Source organism: Panthera tigris, chromosome A2 (assembly GCF_018350195.1).
Source record: "Panthera tigris isolate Pti1 chromosome A2, P.tigris_Pti1_mat1.1, whole genome shotgun sequence".
In the NCBI taxonomy this organism is placed as follows: domain Eukaryota; kingdom Metazoa; phylum Chordata; class Mammalia; order Carnivora; family Felidae; genus Panthera; species Panthera tigris.
Window position 1 is genome coordinate 50,975,290 of NC_056661.1, and position 27,101 is coordinate 51,002,390.

The 27,101-nt window shown below is 47.6% G+C and overlaps 2 protein-coding genes and 1 long non-coding RNA gene across 8 annotated transcripts in view; 2 read left to right on the plus strand and 1 right to left on the minus strand.

The window, feature by feature from the left end:
• The window catches only part of MTMR14 (myotubularin related protein 14), a 44,858-nt gene extending 39,011 nt beyond the window's left edge, over positions 1-5,847 (plus strand). For 2 of the 5 annotated variants that reach the window (XM_007075498.3, XM_007075499.3), the window contains exons 18-19: positions 2,181-2,336; positions 5,251-5,847. In XM_007075498.3, coding sequence (XP_007075560.1) covers positions 2,181-2,336; positions 5,251-5,434 — 340 coding nt within the window. In that variant the 3' untranslated portion in view covers positions 5,435-5,847. The remainder of the gene's footprint in view (positions 1-2,180; positions 2,337-5,250) is intronic. The other 3 variants (XM_007075504.3, XM_007075500.3, XM_042979479.1) reach the window with 2 other exon arrangements.
• Positions 5,848-7,110: 1,263 nt separating this feature from the next.
• Positions 7,111-25,765, plus strand: CPNE9 (copine family member 9). 2 transcript variants are annotated; one of them, XM_042979485.1, is made up of 20 exons: positions 7,111-7,236; positions 7,768-7,808; positions 7,919-7,965; positions 8,064-8,167; positions 8,647-8,683; positions 9,186-9,262; positions 12,723-12,786; positions 12,903-13,006; positions 13,255-13,359; positions 15,027-15,068; positions 15,370-15,445; positions 15,554-15,607; positions 16,006-16,067; positions 16,785-16,831; positions 17,684-17,865; positions 18,129-18,256; positions 22,576-22,678; positions 23,274-23,331; positions 23,714-23,787; positions 25,365-25,765. In XM_042979485.1, the coding sequence occupies exons 1-20, from the start codon at positions 7,169-7,171 to the stop codon at positions 25,548-25,550; spliced, it is 1,659 nt and encodes a 552-aa protein (XP_042835419.1). In that variant the 5' UTR covers positions 7,111-7,168; the 3' UTR covers positions 25,551-25,765. The 2 variants fall into 2 exon arrangements, with proteins under 2 accessions (XP_042835419.1, XP_042835420.1); XM_042979486.1 differs by lacking the exons at positions 7,111-7,236; positions 7,768-7,808; positions 7,919-7,965; ... (5 more) ...; positions 13,255-13,359; positions 16,006-16,067 and adding an exon at positions 14,743-14,854.
• On the minus strand, positions 23,365-26,834 carry LOC122236730. The gene is made up of 3 exons (XR_006214958.1): positions 26,765-26,834; positions 23,891-24,012; positions 23,365-23,793 (listed from the first exon to the last, which is right to left on the minus strand). It is a non-coding gene; the product is annotated as an uncharacterized LOC122236730 (long non-coding RNA).
• Between the last annotated feature and the right edge of the window lie 267 nt (positions 26,835-27,101).

Consider the following 27,101-nt stretch of genomic DNA (forward strand, 5'->3'; position numbering starts at 1 on the left):
GAACAGTTGCTTTGCAACCCTTCCTTTGACAAAAGCCTCAAGTAGGAAGATTCATCTGCAGCCTGTGTGCTCACTCTTGTACAAGATGCAAAAGATGGTTGCTTGTTGAGATGGCTTTATGTCCCCCTATTGCTATGTGTGCTGCCTACTTCATTCCACAGCTATCCCTTGGCCACTCCAAACGTGGTTCTTGCCTGGGCAGTGCTAACTGCTGGACACAGGGGGAGTAAAAGGAAGTGCCTAGCTTAGGGGACCAGGAATCCTCACATTCCATGTTCCTGCCATTTTTCCATTGGTAGTGTGAGTTTCTGATAGCCCAGGGAGGGGGGCGGCGAGCAAGAGAAACTTACGTGTTTCCAGGAGTGCCCCATCCTACTCAGCATCCCATCTGTCCCCTCAAAACTCTGGTGTTTAGCAGTTGTTTTCCTACAGACCGCTAAAACTGGAAGAGAAACTCTGCCCTGAAGTTTGAACAGTAGATGAGATAGATTTGTGGAGCCATGCTGACCTGAGGGGAGTTATGCTGACTGAAGGCCCAGGATAACCTGGAGGAAGCAGAGAGAAAATACCAGACTGTGGCATGTGGTCTACCCTCTCCTGGGCAGCTGTCTCTTTGATTTACAGACTGCTTGAGCCCTACCAAGTTTCTCCATCTAGAAACAAGGAAACACTTCTTTCTAGGGCACGAGGGGCTTCCACCAGGTAGCAGACCACGTCCTGTTCTCATCCCTAATGCTGCTGTCACAAACCTTCCAGGGTTTAGCAGGAATGATGAATGTGGAAGTCTCTGTGTTGCAGGGGGTTCCTATTCATGGCAGCTTTAACGTAGAAAACCATCTGTTTTCCCTGGTCTCAAGGTGGTTCTGTTGTAGGACAAATCTGTTATCAAACTTGCCTTCAAAAAGCTCTTCTTGCATTTACTAGCTATGGGACCTTGAGCAAATGTCTTCACCTGTCTGAACTGCCATTTTTCTCTCTGTCTGTTAGATAAAGATGGTTAAGGATTACCAGAGATGCAGTACCTGGCCAGAGCATCACTTAGGTGGCAGCTGCTTGAGGATGAGCCTGTGCTGGCCACTTATGAGGGCTGTTGCCTCAAACTAGGAGACCCTGATGCCAGCTAACTGGGTGGGCCAAGTTCGATGAAGGTCCTTCTCCGTTCCCCACACCCTACACCACTATGCATGCTTCTCTCTTTCTGGGTCTCTATAAGAAGCACCTTCTGCTATTCTTGAATAAAGGATCAGACATCAAAATTGATGTACCCTTGGGGATGGAGACCTGGGGTAGCCAATGAAAGAGCCTTGTTTGATGTCTTATTATCTCCTCCCCTCCCCCTCCACTTCCACTGGCTAGACTACTGCCCTGAGACAGTAGAGAGAGGCTAGCTCTCAGCGAGAAGGTGGTGGCAGCAGATTCCCAATACAACTTTCCTCTCCCTGCACACTGCTCCTCTATCTGAAAAAGGCCTGATGAAGCTGTCAAGTTGCCTGCCTGATTCATCCCTTCCCTCTGGGCATAGCCAGTGCGTTTGCTGGGTTGATGCCTCTGAATACAAACTATGGCTTCTGGAAGGTGCTGCAGAGAAAGGGGGGCGGGGGTGGCTCAAGGCTCCCATCACCTTATTCTTCAATCTAGGTCACCACCCTCCACTGTCCCCAAGAGGCTTTTTCTTGCATCACTCTGATAAGACCTCAGTGGCTCCTGGGTTCTGCCTTGCCCACCTTGCCAATCTGCATGCTGGGAGTAAGAGGTGATTCTACATACCTTGTTCTGGGGGCATCCAGGCTTGCTTTCCCGCTCTCCCCTCCATTTGGTGCTGTTGAGATTGTACTTGCTCTGTCAGCCACCAGGACAGGCATGCCCTAACCTGAGGCTTTGGTTGCTGGCTCACCTCTTCTCATTCTGCTTTGCTCTTGTTCTTCTGCTTCTGTCTTTGCACAAAGCATTATCCTCACAGCTGATCTGTCTTATGGTCTATACTCTTCTTTCTCCATCACAACCTATCCAGCTGTTTTTGTACTTTTGAAGAAAGTGCTTGATGTTACAGAAGCTCCACCAAGAGCCTTATGGCTATGACCCAGGACCACCATAGCCGCCCCCCAACCCTCCAGGGCCACCCCTGTCAGGCATATTGACTGACTGTGCATCATCTCCCCTCTCTCTCCTCTCTGCCCCAGATCAGTGGACCATCCCCTGCCCGGATCCTCTCTCTCCACAGACTTTGGCAGCTGGCAGATGGTAACAGGCTGTGGCAGTATTCAGGAACGGGCTGTCCTGCACACAGACTCCTCTCTCCCTTTCAGCTTCCCGGATGAGCTCCCTAACAGTTGTCTGTAAGTGTCTTGCTTGAGAAGGCAGGATGCTCCCCTGCCCATGTCAGAAGCTGGTGAGCAGTCAAGAGTGTTGGTTAGGAGTGAGGCAGCAGCTGGCCCCAGGGAGCTGGCCTGGGATCGCTGCCCCTCCCCAGTGGCTCAGCTAAGTACACCTCACTGCTCCTGGACTCCTGAGGTATGAAAGAGGCCTTATGGGCTGTACAGGGAGTGTGCTACAGAGTGTGTTCATACGCCCCAGCTCCCAAAACTCATCCACGGGTGTCTCAGGGCACACCCTGAGGGAAAGCTGGCTGGACTGTGACTATAGAAGGTTCTATTTCTGTCCAAGGCTTTGCCTGACATGCGAATCCTTTGAAATCAGAACAGTGGGGTAGTGAGAGTAGGTGTATGGTGGAGACCAGAGCCAGAATGGAGTTAGGTTAGCGCGAGGGCTGTGCTCCTCCAAGCAGAATCAAGAGTTTCTTGACATTCCCTTCCCCCCTTTTGTCTTCTGTTTTTGCCTCTGGTCAGGAAAGAGAATTGGACGGGGATACTAAATCCCAAGCCTGTAAAATCCTCTTCCTTTAAGCCTCCAGTACTGGGCTTCCAACTCTTGTAGTGTATCTGCCTGAGTGGCTGCCCCCTGCCTGCTCTACTGCTTCATGGGTCCGGCAGAGGAGAGCCCCTGGTGGTCTGGGAAGCAGGGCCTGCCCCTCCCCGCGATGGGCTGAATGAACTTCAGGTGCTGGGGATTCATCATCACCACCAGAATCCTGCTCATACCCACTAGTGCTGACTGGCCGGAGGCGAGTTGCCCTGGGCAGTTACGAAGGATCAATCCCTGAAGGCGGGCAGAGACTGGATCTTAGGATTCTAGGACAGAATTGGCCCAAGAGCCCTCCCTAGAAGAAGCAGACATTTCTGCCCCTGCTTGTTAGCACCCCTCACTTAACTGGCATTAACCACTGAAACAGTGATTTGGAACAGATGAGAGTTCCAGCCCCAGATCCTACAGTTTATACCTTGGGTAGCTCTCTGATGTCCTAGCCAACCCTCAGGGTCTGGGTGGTTCCCAGGGGAAAGCTAGGTTCTGAGTTATCTTATGGCTTCCAGAATTGCAGTGTAGAGGTGGGGTCAGGGTTGATTCCTGGTGAAGTCACACAGTATGTGGATTTAGTGCTTGGGCTTTGTTATCAGAGAATTTAGTCCAACTCCTAGCTGCTCTGCTTACCAGCTATGTCATTGGGTGTCAGCCCTGACTTCTCTGAGTCTGCTAGTTCATCTCTTGAGAGGGACTGGCACTAGAGTGTCTCTGCCTGCCTACCTATTGCCTGCTGTGTATCCTCAAGTAGATCACATGTTCTCTCTGGGCTCCAGTTTTCTTATCTCTAAACAAGCTGATCTCTCCCCCTTCTGCCTCCCAGAAATAAGGGGCAGTAAGAATGCACACATATAGACCTTTGGATATTCCATGTGAATACAGACTAATCTGAATCTCTCCCGGTTATATGCTGTAAAGAAAAGCTGAAGAACACATGGCCTCCAGCCTATAGGACACCTAATTAAAAAGTAAAGGAGATCTAGGGCCACACATCCCCCCAAATGCCAAGAGAAACTTGGGAGTTGTTCACGGTATTGCAGGAATACAGTATCAGCTCCATTTTCTTAGTGCTGCTGCAAGAGCTACTTCACTTTCCTTCACCCTAGAACCTGCTGCTCCTTTCTCTTTCTCTCTCTCACACTCACTCACCCACTCATATATACCACTCCCACCAGTGTACTTTCCCTAGGTCTCTTCTCCCCATACCTACCCTAGGACTGTCATTTATCTTCATACCTCCCATCTGTTTCCCCCAGGCCCCAGGGTGCAAGTTATTTGGGCTTGAGAATTGGAGACATTGCTGCTACTTCTGACAGATTCCTGGGAGGGATTATGCAGGGATTGGTCTCTTAGGGGAAATTTTGGTATAAGTTAGTGGTCAGGGCTAGTTGTGATTTTAGGTGGATGGGAACATAAGGGCTCATGTCATAGAAGTCTGACCCCTGGAAAAAGCCCTCCAGGGCACAGTTACAGTGAACAACACGTGAGTTCCTGACCTTTCCTCTGATTCCATGTCCCTCCCACCCCTAGACTGCATACCTTTTACTCCATAGGTTGGGTGTGGCTGGTACTCCTCTTCTATTAGAGACCTTTCAAAGTGTCAGGTAGCTTCATTCTTTGATAAGCCTGAGTTTTCATGTACTTGTTCCCTTTCTTTCTTTCTTTTTTTTTTTTTTTTTTTTAACTTGTTCCCCTTCTTGACTTATAGTTACAGGGCAGGGAGAGAGGAGAGGCTTCCTGTCTTCCACCTGTGATCAGTGTTTGTAGAGGCCACTGAAAGAAAAGCAGATGGAAGCAGAACAGGAATCCTGCCAGAAAAGCCAGCACCCTCCTAGCAGTTTGCCTGGAGATCACAGTGACTGAAGGTGTAGGTAGAGCCTCAGGGGCTTTCAGTTGAGGGCCTCTCCAGAACACTGCCAAGAGTTCTCTCCCAGGATGCTCCAGGTCCTGGCCTCAAGAAAGCTGAGGCCGTTGGTCAGCCAAGGCCTGGTGCCTCATCTTGTGGTCTCTCCTTAGGTCTATGATGTGTGCCTCACATTACTCTTACTGAGGAACGGGAGCCAACAGTTGGGGCTAACTCCCTCCTGCTTACCTTCCCCTCCTCCCCAGTGCACCAATAAAACATGCAGCTTCTAGGCAGGAACAGTAGCCTGACAGCTGAGGGGAACAAGGCCAAATATTTGTGGCTTGAACCCCAGAGGTAGTATGGCCACAGGACAGATGCTGGCCTTGAACTTTCACATGCAGGATTGGTGGTGTGGTATAATCATGAGGATGTTGGACTCTGCCCCAGGGTAACGCACTCATTCTCCCTCCTTCCCTCTGTCCTCATAGGCTTGCAGCCCTCAGTGAGCGGGAGACTCGGCTGCAGGAAGTACGCTCAGCTTTCTTGGCCACATACAGCAGCACAGTGGGGCTTCGAGCAGCAGCCCCCAGTCCCTCTGGTGCCATCGGAGGCCTGCTGGAGCAGTTTGTCCGTGGCGTTGGACTCCGGGGCACCAGCAGCAGCACCTTATGAAGTAACCAGCCCACAACAATTTCCTGCTCCTCTCACCTGAGCCCTGAGCAGAATCAAAACCATGCCCGGACAAGGGGTGCTTCAAGATAGGGAGAAATCTTCTCACTCCTTCTCCATCATACACATGGCAGCCCCAAAGCCAAGCAGGGCCAAGGACAGGGTTCTCCAACCCCCAGCTTCCTCACTGGTGATCACCACCCCTCTTGTCACTGCCTTTCACCCACCCTAGTCTTTGTTGGGATTCCCATCAACTCTCAGAACTGTGGGGAAGTTCCCTGGGGCCTTGTGAAGGCTGAGACCTCACGAAAAGACTTCCCTCTTCCCATTCTTGTTTCCTGGAGAGGAGGGGATCACCTGCACTGAGAATGAGGCAGTTTGACACAGATCACAAAATAAAATCTTTTTGAACAACTGCTCTCTTGCATTCTCGTTTGATTGCTGTCTTTGTAGGGTTATTTGGAAGGTTCTTACTGTTCTTCCTTGTGCAGGAAGGGATTGGGGTGGGGGCAGGTAAAGCAGAAAGACAACTGAAGACAGGGTTGTACCTCTTAACTCCTGACCCATGAAAATCTCAGTGAGATGAGGACATGTAGTCACAGGTGGTTAAAGTGGGAGCAGTGACTCTCAGACATCAATGGACCGTAGTCATGTAGGAAGCCTATTCACACAGATTCCCCAAGTACTAGAGGAATTTAGACGGGGTTGCTGAGATCTTCAATTAGCTAGGAATGGGTAGGGGTGGAGGATCTTTCATTTTTAACAAGTTCTGCAGGCAGCACAGTCCTGTTACAGGTGACTAGCAGCCCCTGCCTTACGGAGCCCTGACTGGTGGAGGGACTGGCTTCTGGGGCTTTGGAGACAGTAATTGATGTGGGGAGAATGGACCTGGCTGACTACCACTCTCATCTGCAGTGTGACCTAGATAGAGTAGATTGCATCCCCACAGTATGTCTGCATCTCTAATACCATGAAGTCAGGGTTCAAAGACATGGGCAAAGGGCTTTTCACAGGGCTCTAACAGCCATTTACTGAGCTCTGTCTCTTCACACAAAAGAGGTCATCAGTGTGACTGCCCAGAGGAGGGAAATAATAGCAGTGGACATATTTTGAATACTTACTGTGTACAATCCCCTGAGCTAAGGATTATCTCAAAATTTTACATCACACCAAGTAGGTACTATTGTAATGAGACTGGGCCACAGAGACGTTGAGTAACTTGCCCAAGGTCACACAGCTAGTAAGAACAAATGTACCGTCCTCCTATCCGGAGACCAAAGCAGGGCGGAAGTGGGAAGGGGGAGAAGCAGATTGTTCAGGGAGCAGTTCAGGAAGAGGAAACGTCCCCAACGCCCACCAGGTGCCCCAAACCATTCAGCACCGCGGACAGCTCTCAAAGGGTTTTTGGGTTTCGCCAGGGAGAAATGCGCTGGGAGGGACTCCCAAGGTATGGGCTGGACTTGGGGTCGGGGTTAGGTTCCCGGCAGGCTCGAGGCTGCTCCAATGGGGCGGGGGCCACCCGCAAGGCCGGGCGGGGCTATGTAGCCATCTGGAGTCACTGCCGCCGGCGGCCACAGTCAAGGCGCGACAGGCGGGAGTGCAAGCAGGGCTGGAAAGAGTGCAGCCGCCGCCGCCGCCGCCGCGGCGGCACAGGGGCCGGCCCCGCCGCTGCCGCCGCACCTAGCCCCGGCGGCCCCTGTCTTACAGCTTCCCGCGGTTCCAGCCACTCGACCAGCCATGTCTCTCAGCGGAGCCTCTGAGCGCAGCGTCCCGGCCACCAAGATTGAAATTACCGTGTCCTGCCGGTGAGCGGCCACGCTGGGGAGGGCGTAGGCACTATCCCTGCCCCAATCGGCTGTGGGGCTCGGCGCCAACAAGAGCTAGACCCCGGGGGAAAGAAGATTTCAGGGCCGGAAAATCTGATTCAGACTTAGGGGAGTCGCTGGCAGGTTCGGGGAGGGGGTTTCTTTAGACAGCTCCACCCGCAAAAGAGGGTTCAGCCTCCGGGTTCAAGGGACGGGTCACAGGGATCCAGTAGGATCTGGGCCTCAGGAGGACAAAGTTCTGGGTCTGACCCTCTTTCCTGGGCCCTTTAAGACAGTGTGGATGCATACACCACGGGTCTTGAGCAGATATTTCCGGTGCTGTCCAGGGTGCTGACAAGGGGGGGCCTCCCTTCCCCCTCACGTCCCCACCCACCAGTAATGAGGGAGGGAGATGCGATTTGAGCCCCATGCCTCCCCGGGGTTCCGAACTGAGGGCAGAGTCCAACCGGGGCAGAGTCCAGGCACTGGGCTCCAATATGACCCACCCTCTTTCCGTCTCTCTTTCTCTAGGAATCTGCTGGACCTCGACACCTTCTCCAAGTCCGATCCCAGTAGGAGGCGCCAGGGACGGGAGGGGGAACTGGGGTCTGGGCGCGACTGAGGGGCGGGGAGGGGTTCAAGCCAATCTGACATCCCTCCCCACCTCCACCCTTGCCTGCAGTGGTGGTGCTTTACACGCAGAGCCGGGCGAGCCAGGAATGGCGAGAGGTGAGTCCTAGAGCCCTCTCCCAGCCAAGAGCAGCCCCCGGGGAATCACCTGCCCCCTTGCAGGAGCCATGCTGACTCTCCCTCCACCCTCTATTCAGTTCGGACGGACAGAGGTGATCGACAACACGTTAAACCCAGACTTCGTGCGCAAATTCGTCCTCGACTACTTCTTTGAGGAAAAACAAAATCTGCGCTTTGATGTGTAAGCCCTGCCCAGATTCCGGGGTTGGACCGCTCCCCAGCCTGGATCCAGGAGAAATTCTGGCAGACCCCTCCCCGGCCAGACTCCCGGCCTGGTTCCTCCACCAGGCCATTGGATCCCACTCTGAAGGCCTCTACCTTAGTTTTAGCTCAGTCCCCAGGTCTAGCTTGGTTCTGCCCTTAGGTCAAATCCATTCCCCAGATCCGGTTGGGCCCAAAGCTTTGCTCCCTAATTTAGCTCAGGCTCCAGCTAGGCCCCTCCGGCCGGTGATATGACTCCACCCCCACCAGGTCCCAGTCTTGGCCTTGCCCCAGGCCTGATTCTGTGACCGTGATGCCCTAAAGGAGATCCAGACTGAATTCGGATGCAAGGTCACTCCCTCCTTCCACCCAAAATTTTAACCAGTATTCAAAACCTGACCCCTTTTTCCAGCTCTCTCCCACCAGCCCCGCCTTATGCTGGTTGCACTCTCTTCCCAGGTACAATGTTGACTCCAAAACCAACATCTCCAAAACGGTGAGCGAGCAGAGCATCCCCTGGTGGCCTGGCCAGGCACACAGAAGGCACTCAGTGTGTTAAATGACCCTCCTTAGAATTCTCCTATCCCTCAACCCCAACTCTACCCTCTTGGCCCCAAACCCACCCTCCTGGCCCTCCTTTCCTGCTCCTGCCTCATGGTGTCCCGCCTGTGCCTTTTACTCACTGTTCCTCTTCCTTCTCCGCCACCTCTCGGACATACAGAAGGTGAGGCTGAACGGGGCTGGCTGTGGGATGGGGCGGGGGTGTGGAATGGAAGGTGAAGTGTGGGATGGCATTGTGGAGAGCAGTTTAAACTGGCAGCAGGACCAAGCAGCAAAGCTGGCCTGGGGATTCCTCCTTTAAAGCACAGACAGGACAATACTTCTAGCATTCTGCCACCTTGGAACACCCTCGTCCAAGCAGCAGTATCACCAGGGCTGGGCTGGGACTCTGCAACCCCGGCCCCTCCTGGCCTTCTTGACTCCATGCCCTGGTGCAGGATTTCCTTGGACAAGCGTTCCTGGCTCTGGGAGAGGTGATCGGAGGCCAGGGCAGCCGTGTAGAGCGACCCCTCACGTGAGCTGAACCAGAAGGGGTGCTGGGGAAGGGTGGGTGCCTCCAAATTTTCCTCCCAAAGATGCTGCTGACCCAATAGCAGTGGAGGCTGGAATTCTCCCTGGTTGGGAGCTTTCAGTGGTTCCCCATCACCTCCTCCCCCACTCCCCCACCCCACCCCCACCCAGGAAAGACCAATCTCCACCCAGGGCTTTGTTCAAGTCAGTCTCAGGCAAGACATGTCTTGTTCTCAACCTCTCTCTCTCTCTCTCTCTCTCTCTCTCTCCCCCCCCCCCACTCTGTCCCTCTCTCCTCACTTTTTCTAAGTCTGATTCTACCTTTCAGGTCCACTTCCAAGCTCTTTTCCTCCAGGAAGCTTCCCCTCACTAAATCAAGTCCCCTGGAATTTCCATTACATTCACTTACTAAGTATTTATTAGCATGTTTTGTATGCCACACCCTGTGCTAGGCACCAGGAACTTATCCATTCCATAAATACTACTGGGCATATACTCTATGTCAGCCACTGTTCAAGGGGCTTGGGTTGTAATAATGAACAAAACAAAGGTTCCTACCCTCAAGAAGCTTATATTATAGAAGAGGGGAAGAAACTGTATAAAATAGACATAATAAATAAGTAAATTATATATTAGAAGACCTTAAGTGCTATGGAAAAAAGGCAAAGTAGAGCAGAATTAGGAGGATCGGAAATGCTGGGTGGGTGGGACTTGCAATATTCAACAGAGTGCTTGAGTAGGCTTTATGGAGGGGTAACTTCAGAGCAATGACCAGGAGGAAGTAAGGAAGTGAGCCATGCAGATATCTGGAGGTGGAAAGCAGAGGAAGCTGCCAGTGCAAAAGCCTGATATGTTCAGAGAGCAGTAAGGAGGCCAGTGTGGCGGTAGCCAAGTGAGCAAGGAGGAAGAGGAGGTGAGATTGGAGAGTTAATAGTTTAGGGTCTTGTAGCCACTGTAAAGACTAGCTTTTATTCTGAGTTGGGAGTTAGTGGAAGGCTCTGAGGAGAGAAGCGACATGATCTGACCATGTTTTCAAAGAATGAAGCTGGTGCTGGATTGAGAATAAACCTTGGGTGGACAAAGGTAGTAGCAGGGCTCCTATTGGAAGACTATTACAGTAATCCAGGAAGGTAGCAGTGAAGGAGGGAAGTGGTCAGATTCTGGATACAACTTGAAAGGGGAGCCATCATGATTCCTGACAGATTGAATATGGATGTGAGAGGAAAAGGGGAGTCAAGGATGACACCAAGGCCTTTGGCCTGAACACCTAGAAGGATGGAGTTGTCATAAATGAGATGGTTAAAAAAGGAGACTAAGAAGGAGCATTAAGGAAGTAAGAGGAGGACCAAGAGAAGGGGGTATTATCCTGGAGGCAACATGAAGGTGTGTATTGAGGAGAGAGTGACAAGCCATGTTAAATGCTGCTCCAGATCAGAAGTTCTGAAGGAAGAGGTGGGGGTGACAGCCTAGTTGGAGAGGTTTAAAAGAGAATGGAAGACAGGAATGAGAGTCAAGGAATCTTTTAAGATGTTTTGCTGCAAAGAGAAGAGAAAAGGAGGAGTGGTTAGCAAAGGAAGTGAGGTCAGAATAGGTTTGCATTTTTTAACATGAGAAAAATTATACTACATTTGTATGTTAATGGGAAGGATCCAATAGAAACTGAAAAATAGACATAATTTAAAAAGGAGAGAATTACTGGAATGCTGTCCATGCACCGGCAAGAGTGTGTGGAATGTAGCACACAGTGGAGGGATAAATAGGCACATGGATAGTCATTTATAGCAACAGTTGCGTGGGTGAAGATACTGGAGGCAAGGTAGGTGTGGTGGGAGGTCCGTGGACATTCTCATCTGGTTGCTTTAGTCTTGTCAGTGAAGTGGGAAACAAGGTCATGGGCTGAGTGAGGATGGGGGAGGAGGAGGCTTTCCAGGTTTGAGGAGAGAAGAGGAGTGAAACTGCCATCTAGCAGAACTGGAGAGTGAAGTATGATTAAGGACCCTCTTGAGGTTTGTGGTCATGCTTTAAAATGAGACCAGTTAGGGACACCTGGCTGGCTCAGTAGAGCACGTGACCCTTGATCTCAGGGTCATGAGTTCAAACCCCATGTTGGGTGGAGAGATTACTTAAAATAAATAAATAAATAAAATGTAAAAGAAGAAATGAGATCAGTTAGCAAGATTTGTGTTTTCCTCTGGCCACATTTAGTTGCACGGGTGCAGTATGGCTTAGGCAGAGAATTGTATTTAACTAGGGCTGTGGTTCTGCCAAATAAGTATATTGAAGTGACAGAAGAGCAATGGATAAGGGGTAGAATGCAGGGGAGTGATTATTATAATCACTGACTGGAATTCACATTGGGTCAAGGGGATGAGGGAAAACATTAAGGAGGCAAAGAACAGAGAGAAAGCTGAGGATCAGAGACTTGGTCCTGGATGTGTAGGTGAAGAGTCCCTGTATTCCTCACACTCTGTCTTTTTAAAGCACAAAGAGTCAAAGATCGAAAGAGCCAAACAAATGGTTCAACATTCATGTTAAAAACGATGAAAATCACATAGCAAGTTGGAGTCAGGACTTACACCCAGGACACTCCTGACCTAGATTTCTCTCTGCCATACTTTGGATCCCTTTGGGGAATTAGGGTTCACAGGCCCATATCAGCAAGGCCCCTGATCACTTGGATACCCAAGGCAAATCGGGGATGGGTGTGTCCTGGTATGTGCCCAGGACGCGCATGGAAGGATCCCTTCTTGGGTCAGGAGAGGATAAGGCTGCCCTTGTCTTTTTTATTTCACTCTTCACATTTATTTCACTCTTCAGAAATCACACCATCTTTGATCTAACAGAACAGCCCTTTGCCCAGGTCTGGATAGAAATTCCTCTCCCTCATTCAGGACTGCTACATCACACTCTACTTGCCTGTCAGCTTTGACATTCCACTGGCAGCTCTCTGAGGGCAGAGTCTACCAGAACTGGAGAGTACCATCCGGCCAATTCATACCTAGCACAGTGCCTGGCATATGGTAGATACCAAGGTCTGCTTTGAGAAGTATCACCACCTTCAATATCAATAAAGCCTCCCAATTGCTTGTCCTTCCATGTACTCATTCAGATCTTTTCATAGCCCTGAGAGGTGGGAATTATTCCCATTTCATAGCAGAGGGAACTAGGACCAAAAAAGGGGAAATAACCTACTCAGGATTCCAAATCCTATGTCTTTCCTAAGCTACCATTATAACATGTCCACCTAGGCCACAGCAGCCCCTTCCTTACAGACTTTAGACCCTCTTCCCAATCAAAGGCAGGGCCTTCCCCACCAGGAAAAACCCAGGACAGAAGGGGATACATTTAGAGGACTGTCAGTAAATTGCATATTGAATCCCTGGCCCACTCACTCCCAGATTGGTTTCCCCAATCTTCATTGCCTACTCTCCCTCCCCTCACAAAGAGGACTTTTCTGCTTCCAGGGGTGTACCAGGCAAGAAGTGTGGGACCATATTGCTGACTGCAGAGGAGCTTAGCAATTGTCGGGTCAGTAAGGGCCATATGCTAGACCCACAAGGCTCCCTTCTCTCCCAAACCCCCTTTAGTGGACTGTTTGAAGCTATGAACAATTTGGATGTCAACAAGCCAAACTTCATCCCTAGGACATTGCCACCATGCAGCTGTGTGCAAACAAGCTGGACAAGAAGGATTTCTTTGGGAAATCAGATCCCTTCCTTGTGTTCTATAGGAGCAATGAGGATGGCACGTGAGTCAATGCTTTCTCCAGTGGCACCTACCCCTCCCCAGCTGTGGCCATGGGCCCATTATGGCTCTTAGGCTAGATGTGGGGCATCTTAGATTCCACTGGGTCCTGAGCCCAGAATTCACTCAAGGCAGAGGACAAAATGTGTTTAACAAGTGGGGAAATCCCAGGGATCTCCAAGAGTATGAGGACCTATCTCTGGGCTCAGTCCTACCCCCAATGCAGGCTCCAGTCCTCTTGCTCCTCTCCAGGTTCACCATCTGCCACAAGACGGAGGTTGTGAAAAACACACTGAATCCTGTGTGGCAACCCTTCAGCATCCCTGTGCGGGCACTGTGCAATGGAGACTATGACAGGTCTGCTTCAGCGTAAGCTAAGGATTAAGGGAACAAGGGTATGAGAATGGGGTTCCTGGCCCCAGAATGATGGCAGAAGTAACAATAGTTTTGGAGGATCCTGTTTGGCAAGACAGAGTTTGGGGCATGGAGATAGGTAAATGGGGAAGCAAATGGATGGCCACATAGATGGACAGGAGGATGGATGGGTGGATGGGTAGATGAAAGGACAAATGAACAAATGAAAAACCAGATACATGGATGGATGGTTGGATGGATGGGTAAGCTGGTGAATGGATGGATGGGTATATGGATGGGTGTGTAAGAGGCTTGGTGTGTCAGTATAGTGGGAGATGAATGAGTGGATAACAGATGAATGGATAAGTGGAATGATGGGCAGATCAGTGGATGGACAGATGATGGATGGATTAAGGATGAATGAGTAGATGGATGGGATATGAGAGATTGTTACATGACTAGAGAGGCAGAGGGATGATTGAAAAAGCAGGAGAACAAACAGTGAAAGGTGGATTGATGAATGGATGGTAGATGGATGGAAGGATCATTGGATGAATTGTCTGATTAATAAGTAGGTGGATAGGCTGACCATATGAGCTAATAAATGGACAGTATGAAGACAAGTAAGTGGGTGGGTGGAAGGATGGATGGGTACATAAATGTATGGCTATATAGATGAATGGATGATCAGATGGACAGACATCAGATGGTTGGGTGTTTAGTTAGATATATGAATGGACAGACAGATGGATGCTTGCATACATCAGTAAGTCAGTGAAAGCCTGGATGTATAGTTATATGGGTAGATAAAGATAGGTGTTAATAGGTAATTAGATTGGCAAATGAATGGGTAAGTGGATGTCTAGATGGATAGATAGATGGTTGTCTGTACTGTAACAGATATATGGACACACAGGAGGACTCAGGCATAGTAGTTAGGAACAAAGTGTTTGGAACCAAGATGTTTGAGGGTTTTTTTGTTTTTTTGTTTTTTTGTTTTAAGATGTTTGAGTTTTAAGTTTCAGCTTAATCACTTACTAGTTATGGTCCTTAGTCGAGTTTTTGTCTTTTGTACCTCTTATCTAAAAATAAGAATAATAGTACTTTATAGGATGGTTGTTAAATTAAATGAGACAATCAATGAAAGTACTGATAACAATGCCTAGAATATAGTAACACTCAACAAATAGTAAAGAAGAGTAACACCAAGGGTGCCTGGGTGGCTCAGTCAGTTAAGCATCCAACCTCGGCTCAGGTCATGATCTCATAGCTCATGAGTGCAGGCCCCATGTCGGGCTCTCTGCTGTCATCACAAAGCCAGCTTTTTGGATCCTCTGTCTCCCTCTCTCTCTGCCCCTCTCCCACTAGTGCTCTCTTTCTCTCTCTCTCTCTCTCTCTCTCTCTCTCTCTCTCTCTCTCAAAACTAATCAACATTAAAAAAATAGAAATAGCAGTACAAATAGTAAAAGAAACAGTGGCAGTGGCAGTAGATAGCTAGGTATGTGCATGGGCTGATGAATGAATAAATAGGATGGATGGACTAATGGGAGGATAGCTGAAGGAAAAACAGATGGGCATATTGGAGGATGATTTGTTTATGGTTAAGTAAGTGGGGGTGCATCTAGGATTTATTGTACACACCTAACCTATATTTATCTCCTGCATTTCAGAACAGTGAAGATTGATGTTTATGACTGGGACCGGGATGGAAGGTAGAACTGCCCCACATAGTACTGTCTTCTCCTGTAGTTAATTCAAAGACCTTCCTATAATACATAGTACATTCACCAGGAACCCAAAGTGGCCTTGTGAGACGTGAGTGGTAATAATAGATGCCAAGACCTTGAGTACACCTCTTCCCTCTTTCCCCTTAACTTGGCCTCTCTTATGGCCCCAACCCCAGTGCCCTGCAGCTCAAGTAGAGAGAGGGGATAGTGGGAACAAAAGACTACTTTCAGGGCTGGCTCCAAGCCAACAGTAGCCATTGCTCACCCACCCCTGGCCTCCCTGCAGCCATGACTTCATTGGTGAGTTCACCACCAGCTACCGGGAGCTGAGCAAGGCCCAGAACCAGTTCACAGTGTATGAGGTGAGAACTCCAGCCTTGTCCAGGTTTCCCAGTCCCTCCATCCCAGTGTTCTCAGTCTACAGCTCTCTTTCTCTATTTCCCACCATCACTGTTATCTTTTTCACTCAGGTACTTAACCCTCGGAAGAAATGTAAGAAGAAGAAATATGTCAACTCAGGAACTGTGAGTGCTCCCTAAAGCTCTAGCCCTCCCTAGATCCTTCTGCTTCCATTCCCACAGACAAATGTTGGGGGTACAGGAGGGCTGTGGGCACAGATTACTTGAATATAGTAATGTTGGGCACAAGATAGCACCACTTAAGCTTATCTTTTGGTTTCTCACTTGAGAAAAATTGTTTGAACTTTACTGTTGCAGAATTTTTTTTTAAACTTAAGTTGTATTTCCCAATTTAATACATTTTTGTAAATCCAAATCTATTTCTGACAGCTTCCTCTTTTTTGCCATTTTAGAAATTGGACAGGGTGGGGGGTGTGGGGCAGGAGGTGGAATCATGTGCCTCTCTGCCTTCTGCTACCCAACTGCCCACTCCAAAGTGGCAGGGCTGCCTCTCTGTCCCACAGGTGACGCTGCTCTCCTTCTCTGTGGACTCTGAATTCACTTTTGTTGATTACATCAAGGGAGGGTGAGTCACAGGCCAAGTTCTGTTCAGCATTGAGTTACTCCCAATTCTAAGCCTCAGTTTTTTAATATATGAATGTTTAGGGTCCATGGAAATAAACTTTTAAACACTTGGCAAACTATAAAGTGCTCTGCAAAATGCATAGTGTTGCCCATCTTAGTTCTCTTCATGGAGCTGCCTTTCATGCCTAGCTTCCAGTGCCCCCTGAGAAGATGCCAGACCAGTGGTCTTCGAAGATGACCCCAGTAACCTGACTGGGATCCAGATAAAAATCATAGCCAGGCAAGAAGGAGAGGCCAAGAGAGAGGGAAAACCCAAACAGACCAAAGAGGACATTCCACTTGGTTCAGTAGTGGTAGGCAGACCTGGGTAAAGTGCTTTGCTTCTCTGAACCTCACTTTTCTCCTATGCAAAATGGAGATATTAATTACTACTTCAAGGCTATAGTAAGGGTTAAGTTAAATTACATAAATTACATAAACTTATCACACAGTAGGCATTTAATTCTACTACCCAGAATGTGCTCCATGGGCCAGCAGCATCTGCATCACCTGGGAGTTTGTTAGAAATGTAGAATTTCAGGCTCCACCCAGACCATCCAGATCAGAATCTGCATTTTAGCACTATCCTCAGGCTATTCATATGCACACTAGTGTTTGAGAAATCCTGGCATAATAAGTATTAATCCCTCACTTCTCAATCCATCTACTTCCCCGACAGGACACAGCTGAACTTCACAGTTGCCATTGACTTCACAGCTTCTAATGGTGAGGCATGGATGGGAGAATGGGGTGTGGAGGAATTCTAAGGAAGTCATTAGGGATTGGCCTGGATTCTCACCTGGAGATAAAAGTTCACTTACCCAGGAAGCCCAGGCTTGAGGCAAAGCCCAACCAGGTTGGGACAGGAGTTTTGGGGGGAGATTATTCAGTGTAATGGCAGGGAGGGCAGAGGGTACAGGAAAATAAGTGGGTAAATGAATCAAAAAAGTTGAAAGAAGAGATACCTCAAAAGTGGATGAGTACATTAATGGATGGGAGATAATAGGGGTGTAAGGAGAAATGAAGAGATAAATGGCTGAGTAATGACTGGGTGGGCAAACAGATGAACAAACCAAGTAGGTAGATGGGTTATGGAGTGAGTACAATAGGTTGGACAAGTGGATGCATGAATGGGTACACGGGTGGACAAATGGACAGATGTTTACATTGGAGAAATAACAGGTAAGTAGATAGGGCAATGAATGAGTGCACAGGTGGATGAATCCATATGAAGACAGAATGAATGGAATGAATAGGAATGAATGGATGGGTGATATTTGGGTGTATATTGAATAAGAGAATGGAAAGGCAGGTAGAAGAGATGGATTGGTAGATTGAAAGATGGATTTATATCTGGTGGATCGGAGAATGGATGTGTGGATAAGTGGATAAAGTGATGGATAGATAGAGGGGTTGGTAGGTGGACAGATGGATAAACGAACATATGGATGATTTGGGCATAATAACGAGGGAGTACAAGGGATGGGTGAATGGATAGGTGGTTGGATATATACACAGACAGGTGAATACATAAGTGATCAAGGTGACCATGAGGCTGGGGGTCCTTTGTCCCTACAGGGAATCCTCTGCAGCCCACCTCCCTGCACTACATGAGTCCCTACCAACTCAGCGCCTACGCCATGGCCCTCAAGGCAGTGGGAGAAATCATCCAGGACTATGACAGTGACAAGCTCTTCCCAGCCTATGGCTTTGGAGCCAAGCTGCCTCCAGAAGGACGGATCTCCCACCAGTTCCCCCTGGTATAGTATAGACCAGAGCCTAAACTCCATGCCCTGGCCTCTGGCCCACTCATGTTGGTGATTTTCTTCTCTTCATATTTCTTCTAAGGGTCAAGTACCGCAGAGGATCAGGAAACCATGAGAGGGTGGCAGAGAAGGGAGGGGAGCAGGGTTGGAGTTTGGAGGGGAGCATGAGAGTAATCGGAAAAAGGAGTGAGCTGGGATCAGAGTACTCCTGGGTATACCCTGCATGGCTCAGCCCAGCAAGGCATCTTCCCTGACAGAACAACAATGATGAGGACCCCAACTGTGCAGGCATCGAGGGCGTGCTGGAGAGCTACTTCCAGAGCCTGCGCACAGTGCAGCTCTATGGGCCCACCTACTTTGCTCCTGTCATCAACCAGGTAGCCAGGTAAGGGAATTGGGTGGGTTTGGGGGGAATGAGGGGACCCAAATAGGGGACTGACTTCCCAAGGATAGTCAAGACCACTCTTGGCTTAACCTGGGCTTTGGGGAAAGGATACAAGTTTCACTGTTGGCCAGGCTCTAGTATAAAGAGGTAAATGCTAGGGCTCCCGGGTGGCTCAGTCAGTTAAGCATCCAACTATCGATTTTGGCTCAGGTCGTGATCTCATGGGTTCATGAGATTGAGCCCCCCATCGGGCTCTGCACTAACATCCCAGAGCCTGCTTGGGATTCTCTCTTTCTTCCTTTCTCTCTGCTCCTCCCCCACACGCATGCGCGCGTGCTCTCTCTCTCAAAATAAATAAATTAACATTTAAAAATATATAAAATAAAGAGGTAAATGCCTTATTCTGCGATAAAGAGGATGCACAGACAGTGTCAACAAATTACCCCAACTCCATTCTCTGGGAACAACAACTCAGCCCTCAAGTTTGGGGAAAAGAGAGATGGTCCTATAGCACAATGGTTAAGACACAAGCTTTGGCATCAGACCTGGGAGTGATCCTGGCTCCACCACTCACTAACCATGTGACCTTAAGCAGCTTAGCCTAAGTCCCCATTTTCTCCCTGTAAATGGCCACAATAATGGCTAACAATAGCACCTTCTTGATAGGAATATTGGGAGGTTAAAATTAGATAACAAAGTAAGAATTATGAGCACAGTGTCTGGCCCATAGTAAGTGCTCAATAAATGGTAGATTAAAAAATGCGAAAGTAACTTCTAAAAATAAAAGAGTAACTCCAAATTTTCAGAATAAAAACAAAACCCTGAGATCACAATCACTTTTTAAAATGTAAATAAAATAAAATGACAGAACTAAAACCAAACATATACCATTAAACATAAATTGGGGGGCCACCTGGGTGGCTCAGACAGTTAAGCGTCTGACTCTTGGTTTCGGCTCAGGTCATGATTTCATGGTTTGTGAGACTGAGCCCCGCTTTGGGCTCTGTGGTGACAGCATGGAGCCTGCTTGGAATTCTCTCTCTCTCTCTTCTCTCTCTCCCGCTCCCTCCACTCGCACACACTCTCTCTCTCTCAAACATTTTTTTAAAAATTGGGTAAGTTCACCTCTTAAAAGAAAAAGACTCTCTGAATGGCTAAAAAATAATAAGTAAACTCTATGATATGCTGAATAGAGGAGACCCAGCTAAAACAAAGTACCTCAGAAAGCTTGAAAGTAAAAAGATTAACCAAAAAAAAAAAAAAAAAAAAAAAGAGAGAGAGAGAATACAAATGGAAGGATTTCAGGGATATTTATGTCTATACACTTCCCATTTCCCTAATAAAGATTGTTTATGTGATTCATAGTGAGGATAATAGTTTCTTTTAATTATGAAAGCAACGTAGCATTGCTATAGAAAATTTCAAGGATGGAGAAATGAAATAAGAAATCATCCAAAATACTTCCCATGGGAATGTGGATGTATATGTAGTTCTTGACAGGATTTTCCTTATGAATCCATAAATGCAGTCAAATTATATGTTGGGGAACCTGACTGGCTCAGTCAGAAGAGCATGCAACTCTTGTTCAGGGCCATGAGTTTGAGTCTCAGGCTGGGTGTAGAGATTACTAAAAAAATAAATAAACTTTAAAAAATTACATGTAATATTTCACTACTGATTTTTTTCACTGAATATTGGAGCCTCAGCATATTTTTTGTTGTTATTAAACAGATTTTTTAGATATTATCTTAGTTCACTAATTCATTCATTCATTCAATAAACATTCAATAAAGAGTCAATGTAGCATGAATGTGGGCTGTGAAGCCAAACTAGCTAATTTGGTGCACCTGCTCTACCACTCACTAGCTGTATGACTTTGAGCAAGACCCTGAACCTCTCTATGCCTATTTGCTCCATTGTAAAATGAGAATAATAATAGTAATATCATGGTAGGGGGGCACCTGAGTGGCTCAGTCAGTTGAGCATCCAACTCTTGATTTTGGTTTAGTTCATGATCCCAGGGTTGTGGGACAGAGCCCTGTGTCAGGCTCTGCATGGAACCTGCTTAAGATTCTCTCTCTCCCTCTGCCCCTCTCTCCCACTCATGCTCTCTCTCTCTAAAATAAAATAAAACACTTAAAAAATTGAAATATCATAGGATTGTTGTGAGGGCTAACTAAACTAATATACGTCAAGCGCTTAGTGCCTGCCACATAACTGCTATAAGTGTAAGCTATTACTGTTACTATTATTGTTATTATTACTATTAAAAGGACATTTGCTGTATTCTCAGTTCTCTGCTGGTGCACTGGAGACTCACAGATGAATCAGATCTAGTCTCTGCCCTTAGGAGCTCCCACCCTGGTGCAGGAGACAGAAATATAAATAAATCATTACTTTCCATAGGCCAGAGCTTCCCAGACTTTTCCAGCAAGTTGCCTGTTGACAAAGGCAAGCAATTGCTTCCCCCAGGGGAATCTTAGGGGCACAGCTGAAAGCAACCTGGCTGAAAATGTCTTTGAAAACAACATGTTTATCTTACTTCATGCAAATTTTACATTCTCTTCTTGTGTCCATGTTTGCTTTAATTTGGATGGGGGGAGGTGGGGTTTTTTTGTGTTTATTTATTTATTTTGAGAGAGCAAGAGGGAAAGCATGCCTACGAGTAGGGGAGGGACTGGAGAGAGAGGGAGAGAGAATCCCAAGCAGGTTCTGAGTGCTGTCAGCATGGAGCCTGATGCGGGGCTCCATCTCACAAACTATGAGATCATGACCTGAGCTGGAATCAAGAGTCAGACACTTAACCAACTGAACCACCCAGGCACCTCCAAAAAAAGGTGTTATAAGTGTACTTACAGTCATCTAGCTTTATGCACCAGATCATACAGTAGAATGGATGTTCTAGGTATCCTGTAGCCTTGGGTTCTCCCTACACATGCTGGTACCCTCATGGGTGTGAAAACCCATGTGGAAGGGCTGACAGCCCATCTTGGTTGACAGTATCCTAGAAGGCAGAGGGAGAGGAGGGTATAACCTAGTCTGAGAGATCTACTTTTGGAGAGGACTGCTCAGCTTGGCAAGTTGGAGTTTTTATAAGAGAATACAGAGTAGGCCTGGCAGGAGGAACCACATGTGAAAAGCCCAGAGTCATAAAGGGGCAAGATCAGGAAACAATGAACAGTGTATTTATGACCAGAATATACAGTGTATATGGAGGAGCATCCAAAAAACAGGCCTGGAATGGAGAGTGAAGGAATCAAGAGCTCAGGGCTTTAGGTTTAGTTGGGTTCTTTTATTGAGCATTTGAGATGTAGCTTGGGTAAAAAAGGAACCTAAAATTTAATTCTTTTTAACTTAATTAAATTTCAATGGCCACATGTGGCTAGGGGCTACCTTATTGGATAGTGTAATTCGGTCCTTTCCAACCCACACAGAACCTTTGTGCTCTCCAAAGGTCTCATTCTTCTTATATGTAAAATAAGTGGACTGGACTAAATGACGTCTGAAGTCCTTTTCACATAGAAAAATCTTGGATTCAAAGATTGATGGTGAGAGAAGGAAAAGAAGCTTGGAGCAGTTTTTAGACTGGCTAAGGACCCAGAAGCATAGGCAATGGGAGGTGGCCAGCAGAGGGGAGAAGGAAGAAAGAAGAAATGAGTGAGAAAGGGAAGAAAGGCAGCCTTCAGCCTTTGGTCTTGCCCTAAAATCTTTCTATGAGCTGTCAAAGCCCTGTGTAGTCTGGCCCCTGCCCCATCTCAGCCACAAGGTCCACTCTGCTTTCCTCACTTTCTGGGCTCCAGACAGGGTGGGCTTCCTTTAGTCCCATCACAGGGCCCTTGTCTATGCTGTTCCCTCTGCCTGGAATGATCCCCCTCCTTCACTTAACCTCTCCTTCACCCTCAAACATTGTTTCCTTAAAGAAGCTTTCACTGACCTCCTGGACCATGTCAGGATCCCCTACTAGATACTGTCATAGCAATGTCCCTTTCCATCACAGTACTTATCACAAGTGTAATTTTACACCTATTTCTGTGACTCTGGGATTAATGCCCTCCCTTGAGAGGGCTGGGATGAATTTGTTTTTTCTCATTGTGTACCTCTGGTGCCTATCATAACACAGTACCTACCATAATAAGTTCTCCATAAATGTTACTAGAGGGATGTCAGGCAGGCATCCAGGTCTTGAGAAGGAGCATGGGCTTTAGAAACCCCAGTCCTTACCCACTGCTTACACACTGGCTGTGGAAATTTTAGGGGTAGGGAATTCTCTTGGCCTCTTTGGACTTTCAGCTGGATTCTGATCTTGGACTCTCAACCAGGGCTGCAGCCAAGATCTCTGATGGTTCCCAGTACTACGTTCTGCTCATCATCACTGACGGGGTCATCTCTGACATGACGCAGACCAAGGAGGCCATTGTCAGTGTGAGTTTAAGAAGGAGGGCTTGCCAGGGAGGGTCACTGTTAATAACTGTGAAGGAGTTGAGATTTTATCCTACTTGCAAGCTAACAAATTAGTCTACCAGTTTCATGGATGCTGGCAGAAGACACAAGACTCCTGGATCAGAGACAAAGGACTTTGTTATTCTCAGTGATAGCAGTAGCTCAATTATCAGCATTTGCTCTGAATCTAGGTCCCAATTCCCACAAGATCATATTAAGAGGGCCAAATGACAGCTGCACCCACAATGGAAGACATTCTAGGATAGAAACCCTGAGTTTAGGGTATCTGAATCTTTCATAATGGGCAGTAAGCATATCTGCCCTTTGTTCCAGTGTGAGATACTTTATTATAAATTGAATAGTACACAAATCTGCCCTTTGCTCCAAAGGAAAACATTATATCTTTCAAGGCTATTTGATATGCAGACATCCTTGAAAAGATAATCTTGAACAAAGGAAATCACTGCCTCTGCTTGCAAGATGTGCAGAAACATGATACATGCACAGAGAATTGTCCCCAACAGTCACCTCCATCATTATGACTGTTCACCCCAACCATTCAACTCTTCCCTCACAGGCCTCCTCACTGCCCATGTCTATCATTATTGTTGGTGTGGGACCAGCCATGTTTGAAGGTGAGTAGGACGGAAGGGTGTCCATGAGTGAGACCAAGAACTGGGGAAAATAGGGGAGGATCTGGGCACCCAGGCCCGCCTCACAAAAAAAGATAAGATGGATGCTTGTGTTAGACCTTGACCAAGTGACAGACCTTCTCTGTACATATTTCCTTATTATAACTGAGGCTGTTGATACGAATATTTCCCTCCTGGGGTTCCTGGGAGGATAGAATGCATGGGAAGGCATAATAACAATTCCATAACAATGCCTAATATTTGTTAGGACTTTAATACAACCATTAAATATTCTCATGATGACTCCAAAGTGAGCTAACAGGGAAGGGGGTAGTATGGGTTGGTGTGGGAAAGGGCAATCAGCTGAGAGGTGTCTTCTCTGTAGCAATGGAAGAGCTGGATGGTGATGACGTGCGCGTGTCCTCTAGGGGACGCTATGCAGAGCGGGACATCGTTCAGGTAGACCTGACCGGGGAGAGGAAGTCATGGAGCCAAAAGGCACAGTGAGAAGGAGAGGCTAAGCTGGCAGCCACTCTCCCTTACTGCTTTCTTATTCACCTACCTTTCTTCCCGTTACGCTTTCAGCCTTCCTGCCTTCATTGAACATATTCTTTTTGAGGAATAGGCAGGTTGCTATAGCCATTGTGGATCCATAGTATAGGATATCCCCAAAGCCCATGCCCTCTAGTGGAGGTAACCAATAATAATCACAACAGTTAAATATCTCATTAGACTATGATAAGTGCTCCAGAGGAACAGCAAATGCCACTATGAGAGCTTATAACAGGGACTGACTTAGTAGGATAGTCAGGAAAGGCTTCTATAAGGAAATGACATTTGAGCTGAAACCTAAAGGAGGGTAGAGGAGCAGCACATGCAAAGGCCCTGAGGCTCAGCAGAATTAGCCCAAACATGGAAAACACAGGAGGCCAGGGTGGCAGGATCCCAGTAAGTGTGAAGAAGAGGGAGCCAAGGCCTTGCTGGTCATGGTGATGATTTGGAGTTTTGTTCTAAAAAATTGGAAAGTTCTTGGAGGATTTGACATAGGGGACTGAGATGGTCAGACTTGCATTAAGGGGATCTCTGTTGCATGGAGGGTTGACTGCAGCGGGTACTGTTAGTAAGGAAGTCTCTGAAGTAGTAGAGGGGAGGATAGGGATCTGGACAGGAATGGAAGCAGTGAGGATGGAGAGAAGAAGCAGGTTCAAAAGATTAAGAAAATTTTACAAGAGTTTATGCTTTGATTAAATGGTGATGGGGAGTGAGGAGGGCTTCAAGGATGACTCTGTTTTCTAGCTTGAGCAACTAAGTCAGTGATAGTCTCATTGATTGGGAAGGGGAAACCTGGAGGAGGAAAAGATTTGGCAGAAAGGGCCAGAATTCAGTTGTGAACACTTAGGGTTTGAGGTATCTAAGACAAGTGAATGGATATAATAATATGGTCAATTAAATACATGGCTCTGGACCTTAACAAAGAGGCCAGGGATGGATGTATAAATTTGGGAGTCAGAGAACAGTTTTGAAAGTCATGGAAGTGTATGAGATCACCCCGGAAGAGAACTGAGAGACGTGACCAGGTTTAGAGATCAGGTAGACCTAGAGGAATGGGGTTGGGGAAAGGAGCATCCAGAAAGGAACAAGAAAATCCAGAAGAGTGTGGTATGCCAAGAGTGGAATGTGTTTAGGAAGATTATGGTCAAATGTAATGAAAAGCTAAAGAGAAGTCAAGCAAGATGAGGACTGACAATTATTGCCCACTGGACTGATTTGGGAACAGAGGGACTATTACATTAGCAAAAGCAGTGTCAATACTGCATGAAGCTAAACTGGATCAGGCTGATGGTAAATAGAAGGTGAGAAAAAAAGGAGGTGGGGAGAAAGTAAATGTGGAAAGCTGTCCAAGATAGAGGGAAAGAGCTAATGTGATATTTGGAAAGAGATGTTAGGGGTCAAGGAGGAAACCCCCTTACTGCTTCCCTTCCCACTCCTCTCTTCCCTGGCCATTACCCACACCTGACTGTCTGTGCCTGTCCCAGTTCGTCCCCTTCCGAGACTATGTTGACCGGTCCGGAAACCAGGTGCTGAGTATGGCCCGACTAGCCAAGGATGTGCTGGCTGAAATCCCAGAGCAGCTGCTGTCCTATATGCGCACCAGGGATATCCAGCCTCGCCCTCCACCTCCTGCCAACTCCAGCCCAACCCCAGCTCCAGAACAGCCCTGAGGAGCCCACTTATTCAATAACTAGCAGTCTGCCTGCCTGCCCACCCACTGCTTTTGCTGAAAGCCAGAGGCACTTGGAGCCCTGGACCTCAGTGAGTCTAGCTTGGGGGATCAGTGCTGGCTGGTTGAGCCCTCTGCCCCCTCACCCACAGAAGGGCCTGGCATTGTCACCACCTCCCTGCCTTCATGCCAATAATAAAGCTGATCTTTACTCCACCTTTGTCTCATGGTTCTTGGGGAAGGAGACTAGGGGACCCAGGTCCTGGGGCCACACCAAAAGAAGTGAGCAAAAATAGCTTCAGTTCATCCCTCACCTGCTCTCACTCTCTCTCTCTCTCAAAAATAACACATTTTAAAAAATGAGTGAAACTTTGTATGTGTGCATGTTTTTTTGAGGAGAGGCCCATAGCTTTTGTCAGGTTTTCAGTGGGGTTCCTGACCTACAATGACTCTAACTCTGCTTTGATCAATTTATTCTGAATCTTTTAATAAGGATAATAAAAACAGCTAATATTTTGAGAATTCACTACATATCTAGGTGATTTACAAGCATATTCTTATTGAATCCTCACAACAATCCTGTGAGGTAAGCACTATACTTTATCTCCATTTTACACATCAGGAAATGGAGACTCAGAGAGGTTCACTTATTGAAGAGAACTCATCAGTTCGACTCCAGATCCCAAGATCTTCACCAGCAAACATCTTCCTGGAGTGTCAATTGTATTAGAATATTTTTCAAAAAACATCGTACATGAAAACACATACATTATAGTGAGTTGAATGCAAGGTTTGCATTAAGATAAAACAGAAACTTCCATTTGTTTTGGGCTTTGCCCCCAAACCCTGGAAGACCCTTTCGATGCTGTTCTTTGGATGGCAAAACTGAAGAGCAAGTACTGCTTAACAAGTGGACTCCTCCCAGCGCCCAAGTTCCCCAAAGTCCCCAAGAACTGACAATAGTTTTCGATCTCCCTTTTATAAATAAGGAATTTAAAGTAGGAAGAACTTAACAACATGTCTAAGTTCATACGGCTACTAAGTGGCCCAGTCATATTAAAACCAGCTGTCTGTTTTGACGGTCTTCCAACCCCCCACCCATAGCCATGATGCATTTTCTACCAACCCTAAGGGGTTCCCAGTTTACCATACACAAGCCCTTTCACATCCCACCAGCCTTCTACACCTCCCCAGATTCGGCCCCTGCCTTCATACCCACACTTTCCCTTCAGTCCTGCTCCTTTGCCTTTCCCAAGCTCCTTCCCTTTCCTTTGGCCACGCCCGGTAACCCTAACCTGGCCCCGCCCCTTCCCTCTAGCCCCGCCCCTTTACCTTTTCCAAGCCCCGCCCTTTTACTTCAGTCTCGCGTCGTTTTTTCCTAGTTCTGTCCTTTCTCCCCAGCCCAACACATTCCAGGTCCATATAAAGCCCCGCCCTTTCTTTCCTGAGGCCCACTCTTCTGTTTAGCCCCACCCTTTCACCGATGTTCAGCCCCTATTCTCCTTACTGAGGACCGCTTTACAGATGTCCCCGCCCACTCCCCGCAAACTCC